The 11,206-nt window shown below is 34.7% G+C and overlaps 1 protein-coding gene across 1 annotated transcript; it reads left to right on the top strand.

The window, feature by feature from the left end:
* Nucleotides 1-86: 86 nt before the first annotated feature.
* On the top strand, nucleotides 87-11,206 carry LOC146158973 (sodium-dependent multivitamin transporter-like). The gene is made up of 13 exons (XM_083384377.1): nucleotides 87-244; nucleotides 755-956; nucleotides 1,340-1,457; nucleotides 2,181-2,287; nucleotides 2,625-2,740; nucleotides 3,889-4,029; nucleotides 4,619-4,831; nucleotides 5,294-5,374; nucleotides 6,025-6,152; nucleotides 6,460-6,632; nucleotides 7,282-7,356; nucleotides 7,679-7,808; nucleotides 8,974-11,206. The coding sequence occupies exons 1-13, from the start codon at nucleotides 108-110 to the stop codon at nucleotides 9,096-9,098; spliced, it is 1,746 nt and encodes a 581-aa protein (XP_083240503.1). The 5' UTR covers nucleotides 87-107; the 3' UTR covers nucleotides 9,099-11,206.

Below are 11,206 nucleotides of genomic sequence, written 5' to 3'. Positions count from 1 at the left end.
TTATTATACAAGACCCAATTTGTTTAACTAAATTTTTCTACCTTTGTTATTTTTTCAAACATATTTTTTCAGGTTTAGGGCTGTAATATTGAACTTTTTTGTACATAATGGAGAAGCATGTTTTCCAAGTTTTTGATTATGTTGTGTTCATTGGTTGTCTAGTTCTGTCGCTGGCTATCGGAATATTTTATGCATTTTCTGGTGGACGACAGAGAACTACCAAAGAATTCTTGATGGCCAACAGGTTTGAACAAACTAATAAAAAAAAAATAAAAAGCTAAACCTCGTTAAAAATTAATTTCCATGTCTTGGAGTTTATATTGTGAATGTTTTGTCAAACAATTGGTAGAGTGAATTTAAATCATTGCTACGGATTCGGTTATAAACAACCTGAGTCCGACTCCGGCCAAATGTGCGATTCCGTTGATTCCAAAGTTTGGCCCGACTCTACAGCCTGTATTTCACCTATTTGCATAACTAAAATAACGTGGATATTCAGCAATCCACTTGGGGGGCCGTATAATTCATTCACTCACAATACATAGTCGGAAAATATCCAGCATATGCTATTCCACCTTTACAATTACAGTTTGTGGCCATATCAGTTTTAAAATTTAGTACTCGTCAGAGAGTCGGAATCCAGAAAAACAAACCAATTCCTCGAGTCCGACTCCGCAGCCCTGATTTAAACTGTTTGATATCAAATTGATTTCGTTTCAATTGATTTATTTAAAAAAAAATTATTGTGTTATAGAAACATGAGTTCTGGTCCGACATCTCTGTCTTTGCTTGTTACCATAATGTCAGCAATAACTGTCCTTGGAGTACCGGCTGTCATTTATCAGTTTGGAACTGGATACTGGATGTTTGCCTTCAGTTACTTTGTATTTATTCCCATTGCTGCACACTGCATTATTCCAGTACTTCACGACATGAAAGTTACATCAGTGTATGAGGTATTTTTATAAATTCACATGCTGTGCTATAATACTTCAGTGACACCAAGCGCATTATTTTTGTTTTCTAAGTATTTTAAGTAATTTGAATATGGAAAATTCAGATTTTTTTTATTTTTGTTTTAATTCGGAGTAATTTGAATATGGAATATCCAGATTTTTTTTTAAACTTTTTCAAAACAACGTCATACTGGCAGTTTGGTAGGTAAAAATAAATGTAATAAAAGTATTCAAGTATTTTTATGTTGTGTGAAAGCATTTTTTTTCAGTCAATTTTTATTTTCTAGTTCTCAAACTTCACAATATACAAGTGTTATGTTTAATACTACACTCTGTCTTTGGTATCTGTTTTAAGATAAATTTATGATTTTTCGATTTTTTAGTATTTGGATCGTCGCTTCTCTCGAAGTGTACGTTTATGCGGAACAGTTTCATATATTTTCATGATGGTTGTTTACATGGGAGTTGTAATCTATGCCCCAGCCCTCGCCATTAATGCAGGTGAAACATAAAAAGCTTTTTACCCAATCATTGCCACTAATAAGCTAATACAGTGGTTCTCAACCTTTTATGGCTTGCCGCACCCATCAGAAATAATAAATAAATTGCGGCACCCCTACTCCGCAGGTAATTCACTAGAATGTCACAATAAACGGAACTGGAACAACACACGTCAAACTCTATAGAACATAGGAAGTTATAATTGTATTTATTCCACTCTAATCTTACACAAAATTGATAAGAGTTGAGCGAAAATCGGCACCCTTAGGCATTAGAAATGGCACCACAGAGTGCCGCGGCACCCAGGTTGAGAATCACTGAGCTAATCCATGTTTTTTTGTTATGTATAAAGTTTGTCAATTAATTCACAAAATGCGATTTTATTATATTGTTGAATTCTTCTTTTAAAAGATTTTGGGTGAATTTTGCAACTATTACATTACAACATTTCTATCATATTAAATGGTTATTCAGAGTTGCCACACAGTCTTTGTATCTTTAAAATTTCTTTCAGAATCCTTGTCTTTAAATTTATTTTATGTGCAGCTTGAGCTTTTGAAAAAAAATAATTAATTATTGCTTCTTGTGTTGACATTCCTTTTATAGTTTTTTTACTTATCTTAAAAAGTGATCCAATTCTAGGTCTTTTTCATTGAACGTCTTTAAATTTTTTTATTAAATGGTGCGACAACCCTGCTATTGTTGTATTTTTTTCATTTTCAGTAACACAATTAGACGTTTGGTTGACTGTTTGTATTCTCTGTCTCATTTGTACTTTATACACAGCTCTTGGTGGGCTTAAAGCTGTTATATGGACAGATGTATTTCAGGTGTGTAGCTACCTTTATATATATAATATTTACAGTTAAATATAATATATTTTATATTGCCTGATGAAATTTTACCACAGATGTCAATATTAGCATATTTAAAAAAAATTCACACATTTTAAGTAATTTTTATCATCACTTAGAATTAAATTTAGGGTAATTTTAGCGTTTTGCAATCTGTAACTGTGGCAATATGTTTTTTTATGACAGCACCTGATATTTTATATAGTGTTTATTCTACTATTAATGTCTGCACCACCGAAGTTTAGAAAACTAGTTCAAATATCACTAACCTATGTCGTAATTATTTCACTTAAAAATAAATTTCCCTCTACAGGCTGTTGTAATGCTGGTATCGCAGTTGGTTATTATTGGAATTGGATGCAACAATGTCGGTGGAGTGGGAAAAGTTTGGGAGGTTGCCACAAATTCTGGCAAGATAACACCAATCAAGTAAGATTTCATAACTGATTGGTTACCAATTAGTTATCTCCAATATTCGGTCTTCTATTACAACAACTGATGTTTTGCAGAAAATGTATCAATTCTACCCGATACCAAATCACATTATTACTATGATTAAATAGGCACAATTTATTTGATTAAAAACTGCAATGATGAACTTGTTTTGCAGATTTTACGACAAAAAATATTTTTTGGGTTCAATTTATTTAATAACACTTGGTTGTAATGTAAAATTAAAAACGCAAAACATACTGTTTGGTTAGCTTATAAATTGTTGGTTGTATTGTGATTTTTTTAGGAAATTACCTTTCAATGCGTAAAATTCTACATTGGATCACAATATAGGGCTTTAATGTACAAATAAATACGATTCCACTTGAGTACTGGACTACAACCATAACTACACCTTGGTTATTGATATAGACTCAGATGAGATATTATAATATAATTGATAACTATCAGAAAATTCTGGCTTAAACTTTCGGTTTATATTCATGCTGATCAGAAAAGAAATATTAAAAAATCCAAACAAAAGTGTTTATATATTGGCATTTAAAGATTTGGTTTAAAAAGTTTTTAGTGAAGGCTGACAAAGAATATCTTTGTAGTAAATCTTTTTGTTCGAATAGGGCCTAGAGTGTACAGCAGTACAATTATAATATTATTCCAACTTGAAACCTATTATATATATTACAATCTAAAACCTTTTATAAATAGGTATATATGTTGAATGCAATTTGTCCAACAAAGCTTTCTATATGTTATATAACAGCACTAGTTCTTACTAATAATAATATACCATCGTTTTGAGAAGAAATGTAATTACCACAGAAAATGTTTTTCAATAAAAATTATGCCCGGTAGTTAAAGTTCAAAATTCAATTTTTAAATATTGTGTTTGTTCTAATAATCGAAAACAGCTCCTCTAGCAATTGTAGTAATTGTTAACCAACGTTTCGGCAACCTATTCAAATCGCCTACTTCGGATTGAATAAAACCTAACGCTGGTAGTACAATATACAGAAAAACACAAATTACCAGAGGAGCTTTTTTGGTTATTGTTGTTATTATGCCTTGTAGCAACAGTTTATAGTTTTATATTTTTTCTGTCGCCAATCTGCATTTGTTTAATTCAGTTTCAGCCCAAACCCTTTGATCCCGCACACCTTTTGGTCGACCTGTATCGGCGGGACATTTCTCTGTCTGGGTATTTACTGCACCAACCAAGCAGCAGCTCAGAGATTTCTCTGCTGCAAGACAAAGACGCAGGCAAAATTGTAGGTTAAATTTGTTGAACTTGCATAAGTTTCTTAAAGTACCTGTTCTGAACAAACAACTTCGCTATTTTTTGATAAAAAAAAATGGTTTAGCATCACGCCAAGTTAATAAGCAAAATAATAGTTTCATAATTCATATAGATATTTAAACTAAAACGTTATTTGGATTTTAGTTTCAAATTATTCAAGTTTTTGACTTTTCCCAGGTATATAAAAAAAACAGTAAATCGGCATCAGGTATCGGTCAACAAAGTTGAAAAAAATTGGGTATCAGTATTTTCGGGCTTATATAGGCTAGATTCACTGTTAGTCATTAACTACCTACTTTAGAGACACAATGCTATCATGTTTAGCCCTTAAAAAACACTACTGTGCTTCTTGTTCCAATAAAAATAGGGCCAGGTCTTCTTTAAATAGAGCTAGGCCTTCTTTAAATAGGGCCAGGCCTTCTTTAAATAGGGCCAGGCCTTCTTAAAATAAGGCCAGGCCTTCCTTAAATAGGACCAGGCCTTCTTTAAATAGGGCCAGGCCTTCTTCTTTTAGTTTCCTAGTGATATCGGTTGATCTCTAATTGTGTTTCATTTATCAGATCAATCTACCTCAACCTTCCCCTCCTACAAGTTGTAATGGTCATCGGCTGCTTTCTGGGTCTCCTCATGTTCGCCGAGTACCGTTGTTCCAACCCCCTCGCATCGGGGGCCAAACCCGACCAACTTCTCCTCTATTACGTCATGTACGTTTTAGGGGATTACCCGGGACTGCCGGGGCTCATCATAGCGTGCATTTTCTGCGCTTCGTTAAGGTGAATATTAATTGTTGAGTTTGTTTTTTCTTGTAATGGTGTGTAAATTGAGCTTAGTTTAGGGCGATTTTTATGATTAGGGCGAATATGATTATTTTTTTTATTTTTTTTTAATTAAGTTTAGGGTGAATGTTTTTAGTTTTTTTGAGTTATAATTAGGGCGATTATTTTTTGACTTGGCCAAAAAACGTCAAAATTTTGTCAAAATTTACACGTTATGTCAAAATTCGTCAAAAACAGGTCAAGTCAAAATCGATTACAAGATGCACAAATAGCGTTAAAAAAATTAACAAAAACTGTAGCGAGATTTTTAGAATTTTTATTCAGTTAAAAATTTGAGTTTTGAATAAAATCCAACAAGATTTTAGCAGTATCACAATCTTATTATCGTATTAAGTTAGAAAAAGAAAGCAACAGTCTTGCGTTGTCATATTAACAAATTAATGTCTGCCGGTTTTTCAGTACTGTTTCCTCCTGTTTCAATTCATTGGCGACCGTCACTCTTCAAGACATTATTCAACCAAACTTTCAGATTTCTGACAAGTAAGTGTTCGTGTTTTTTTTCATAATTGAGTTTGTCTACAATAGTGCTTTTCAACCATATTTGAGCCACGGAACTATTGGTGTTTTAAAATAATTTCGCGGAACACCTTTATTTAAAACAAAAAAGTATTCACTTTCAGGTTTTCTTAGTTATATCTAGGCTTGTTTGAATGAGCACAAAAATGTTCGGGCGTATTATTGTACTTTAGGCAAATGTGAATAATTACTTTCGTAAAATAAAGGCTACTTAGTATTTTCAGTCCATTCTGTTGAACCAGTGATTTTCGGCCAGTGTTTTATGGAACATTTGTAAAATTGTTAAATTTTCCGCGAAACATCTGACGATCTTTTACGGACGCAGGTTGAAAATCACTTGCCTATAACACAATTTGTTTCTTTTGTAGCTACATATATATGCCCTGATAAAATTATTATATATTAATAAAAGTTTAATTCAATGAAACATACCTACACATGTGTACAACAACTATAATCTATATTCTTAAGTCGTCCTTTTGGTCAACAATAAAGGATCCGTGTAAAAAAATTATTCTTTTTTTAATTCTGATTTTACAACTTTTGATTTTTGCCAAATTTGTTGTGCTACTCCGTATAGCAGAAACTAACTTGTTATTTAAACATTTGTTTAGGCTGGCGGCCAAGGTATCAAAGCTCACTGTTGTCTGTTATGCTGTGTTGAGCCTCGCAATGGCAGGTATAGCTTCACAAATGGACAGTATCTTGAAGTCTGCACTCAGCATACTTGGCATTATTGGTGGTAGGTTTTGCTTTTATGTAGAGTGTTTTTTTTTTTTTTTGTGGTTGTATAAAATGAAGGTTCTAATTATGTTTATTAAGTAAGGGTGTTGTAATTTATTTCTGAAACCGAAAGCCATCGTAGACTAACCGAATCTGCTATCAATGATGCAAGCAGAGCAGACTAGAAAAACAACTATAGCCTGCAGTGAGGTTCGAACTCACGACCTCTGGTCGGACCGTCGCTCTACCAACTGAGATACAGGCTTAGAGGGGAGCCTTCCTAAATGTGACACAACCAATAAACTTACATGGTATTTTCTTCAAAGGTCCAGTCTTGAGCCTTTTTCTTCTTGGCTTATTTTCACGACGAGCAAACCACATCGGTGCATTGTCGGGTTTCTTTACCTCCATGTTGATCGTAACCTGGATTGGCTTCGGAAGTATTTTCTACAGAATAAACAACCCGCGGAAAAACACACCCGCCTTCTTTCTGGATGAGGTCACTGAGTTTTTAAATACTGCTTTTTTTTACTGGACGAAACTGGATTAAGTTTCAATATATAAACTGTTGCCACCAGACATAGTAATATAGAACAAAAAACAGCTCCTCTGATAATTAAATTAGATTCTTCTGGCATATAGTTCTTTAACCAACGTTTGGGCTTACTATACGGCAAGCCTTCGTCAGGGACTGACACACATTGCCAACAGGACGCAAAATAAAATGACATCATTCTCCCTGACAAGGGCGATCTAAATAGGTTGCCGAAACGTTGGTAAATAATTATAATTACCAGAGAAGCTATTTTCTGATTTAAAAGTTTTTAATGTTGAAATACCAGATACCAATTAATTATTTATATACCTGAAATATGATCAAAATTTGAATTATTTGAAAATAAAATGCAAATGCTATTCCAGTTTATTTACCTATATTTAACTCTTATTGTGCAAACTAACTTGGCGTGATGCTAAATAACAAATGTATCTTTTTTGTAGATAAATATCAGCCGAAATATCTGCTTAATTTAGCGATACCGATATGATGGTAGAGGCCAAATATCGACCGATATTAACCGATATATCAATCCATCTCTAATTTTAGGTATTTACAATTATTGCTGTACTATTCTCACATGTTTTTGTAGAGCTGCAATGTCACATACAGTACTTTACCTTTGACAACCTGGCCGACGAACTTTCAAAATTACACAACGTCTATGGTAAGTTTTTTAATTGTGTTTTTTTTTTTTTTTTATTTGTGTATTTCTTTTAAGAACCCCCGCATTTCCAAAAAATAAATAGTTGGGTATTTATGAAATGATTTACTGAAGTTATCTTCTAATTTAACAAAAGGTAAGTTAAGCGTCGATCAGGGGACGTCAAATATATATAAGTCGATCAGGGGACGTCAAATATATTTATTTTGAAATAAGGCGCTAACTATAGACATTAAGCAAATCACCTTAAACAATGCAAAGCGGTACAAATTAATACTTTGTGGTTAATTAAACCTCAATATCACGCCTATTTTTTTATTTCTAGCCTGAAGAATTGGTCATGCCGGAGTTGTACACCGGAGTGTACGCTGTCTACAAACTCTCCTATATGTGGTACAGCGGTCTGAGCTGCTTAATATCGTGTACCATAGCGACAATCGTGTCCTATTTAACAGGTCAGTCCCAATTGATTTGACTGTTGTTTGTATGGTATCTTAGGAAGTATAGAATTTGTCAATGTTGTAATGAATTAATGCACTTATGTCACTGTTTTCAAATGAATTGACTCAAGTCGTGGATTGCAAAGCAAAGTTTAAGTCGACCTTTTATTAAAGGTCGACTTTGCCGCGCTGGTTTCCGGAACTTTGCGACAAAAAAGCTGCTAATGGCGCAGTGTTTGAGATTTTATTAAGGGAGTCGAACCGTTTTAATATTTTCCGGTTCAGGTTCGGTTCGGCTTCGAAGGATTTTGTTCGGAATCCGGTTCAGTTGCGGTTTCGGTTCGGAGTAATTTAAAAGTCAATAAACATAGAGATTTAGTTTTCCATTGGGTGATAAATGTATGAACAACAACTGGAGGTAACTAAACTTCTTGCTGAAGCAAATTTTAACCTAAAAACCTGAAAAGTACTTTTCAACAAATTTCAATAATGAGCCGCTGTTTTTTAGTGCGTCAGGAAACTTAAATTAAATAAGAGTCACGATTTAATAATTATTCTCTACATTTATTATTTGACATTTTTAGGTGTACCGCACTTATATTGCATCCGGACTGGAATTTTACGAACCGTTTTTTTTCAAATTAGTCGAACCGGAGGTGAACCGAAGCTGAACCGGATTTCGAATAAAAAACGAACTTGAACCGAAAAAAACTGGTTTCCTAATGTTTGAATTGCTTTGCGTTGGTCTCAATCTTCTTTTGCATTTTGTTTAGTTCAGTAGTTCTTAACCAGGGTTCGATCGAACATTTGGGGTTCGACGCAGCTGTTTCAAGGATTCGGCGAGAACGTCCTCTGAAACATAAATGCTGTTATTTCAAGCTAAATTCAAATCTCTTTGATGTGCCAAGGTGTCCATGTAACGTTATAAAGTGTCATGAAGTAACGTTATAAAGTGTCATGATGTAACGTTATAAAAGTTTGTCCAATTAAACCTATAAATGCAAGTTTATAATTATAAATGCAAGTTTATAATTGATTAAGCCTAGTTTTAGCTGCTAGTGAAGAAAGGAATACTGAGCGAAAATTTGGGGTTCGACGAAAGCTTGCAGAATAACATAGCGGTCTGACAGGTTACCAAAGATTAAGAACCACTCGTCAGTTGTTGTTGTTATTTTTGCAGAAGTACCTCAAATCGACGAGGAAACACTTCATCCCTGGGTCAGAAGCGGAGCAAAGAAACAGAAGCAAGAAATATACGGCAAAGAAGAAAGTGAGAAGCTGAATATCGGTCAAAACACAGTTTAAACACTAATTACGCTCCTATTTGTTTCGTTGATGTACTGTGAAAAAGTGTCGACCAAGTTGGCAAATGCAAATATTTTCTAATTTTTCTTTTTTACTAAAAATGTGATTCTGTTGTTTGAATCGAGCTCATCTCCGACCTAGGGATGTCCGATACCCGATATCTTAGAAAAAAATTATCGCGATCCGATCCGATAACAAATGACGTCATAACTATGCTCAATCAAACAAACTAGTTCAAATTAAAACTGTTGAAGATAACTTTCAGGTTATTAGGACAAAATTTGCTGTAGTTTTAAAAAGTTTAATTAAATCAATTGTTAACCTATTCTATTTTTTATACAATAAACTTTTTTAGGTAGAAATTGCAACAATGCGTGACAAATCATAAATACCTATAGTGATTTAATATCGGATCGGCACCGATACTGCCACTTGGCATCGGGTATCGGCTCCGATCCGATATTATCGGACGAGTACCGATACTGCCACTTGGCATCGGGTATCGGCTCCGATCCGATAATATCGGACGAGTACCGATACTGCCACTTGGCATTGGGTATCGGCTCCGATCCGATATTATCGGACGAGTACCGATACTGCCACTTGGCATCGGGTATCGGCTCCGATCCGATATTATCGGACGAGTACCGATACTGCCACTTGGCATCGGGTATCGGCTCCGATCCGATATTATCGGACGAGTACCGATACTGCCACTTGGCATCGGGTATCGGCTCCGATCCGATATTATCGGACGAGTACCGATACTGCCACTTGGCATCGGGTATCGGCTCCGATCCGATATTATCGGACGAGTACCGATACTGCCACTTGGCATCGGGTATCGGCTCCGATCCGATATTATCGGACGAGTACCGATACTGCCACTTGGCATTGGGTATCGGCTCCGATCCGATATTATCGGACATTCCTACTCCGATCTTAACGTTAACTTGCACCATTTTACTTTATCAATCTTCCTCCAAAATTACTACGCGACTATTTATCGCCAAAACAGTTTTGCACAAGTTCCGTATAAAAACGTTGATTTGCCTAGCTATTTATTTTTGTTTTCTATGTTCCCAGGGTGCAACAATTGCGTCACTTTACGTGTCTGAATAAGTAACACAAATTGGCATCTTTTTTCGTGTATTTCCTATAAAACCAATTGTATTTTTCTAAATTTTACCTAAATATTATTTCAGTGCTAACGTTCCGTAAAGTTGCTAACATTAACTTTGAATACTATATGCACAACATGGTATTTCATTAGTATGGTTCCATAATATTGTTACGCCACTAGCTGTTAGTTAGTGAGTTCCAATTCTTTTTATTTATTTTGCACCAATATTGAAAAAAAAACTTAGATATGATGCTACTGTTTTCGTTTCACTAATGTTTTCTTGTCACATTAACCAAATTGGCATATGTACAACTCAATGGTTCCATATAATTGTTATAGTTAGCATTGTTATTTTAGCGATATCCTGTACTTGCTTATTTTGATACCCGATATTTAGTAAGAAAAAAATAAACATTAAAGTCGCCAGACGTGATACTAATGTTTCTGTTTCCTGGCCACGTTTACCAAACGTAACAGCTACAAAGGTCTTCTAACAATGTGGAGGTGCCTACTGTTGACTAAACAAAGTTGTTTCGCATTTTGCAGCCTTTTCCATTATTCGCAACCCGGTATCGGATGCAATGCGCAGTTTATACTTACAGTTCCGTTGTTCACCGTGTTTGCCCGCTTCAGACGAATCTGTTTTGTAACTTGTGACTGGTATTTATTGTTCGGCGATTTTTCCAGTGTACCATTCTTGTATTTATTGAGTGACTTCAAATAAGCAGCTGGATATTGGAAACATTTTTTGTTGGGCTTTTTGCCTCATTGCAATATTCGAGTTTCATCGGCCATGACATGTCAAGCTTCAAAATTGCCCAAATCTTTCACACCCGTCACCCTCGAAAATCTTTAGCTTTCAGACAAAATTCCGTTTAATATTTTCGTACTTTTTCTAAAACAGGTTTTTCGCCAGTAGAAGAAGTTCTATTTCAGAAATTTGTGAGCTGTAGCTCGTATGACTTCTTGAACGTTCCGTGCCAAA

The sequence above is a fragment of the Ascidiella aspersa genome, chromosome 3 (assembly GCF_963924565.1).
Source record: "Ascidiella aspersa chromosome 3, kaAscAspe10.2, whole genome shotgun sequence".
Classification (NCBI taxonomy): domain Eukaryota; kingdom Metazoa; phylum Chordata; class Ascidiacea; order Phlebobranchia; family Ascidiidae; genus Ascidiella; species Ascidiella aspersa.
Note: the sequence above shows the minus strand (reverse complement) of the source record. Positions and strands in the feature narration are given on the sequence as shown.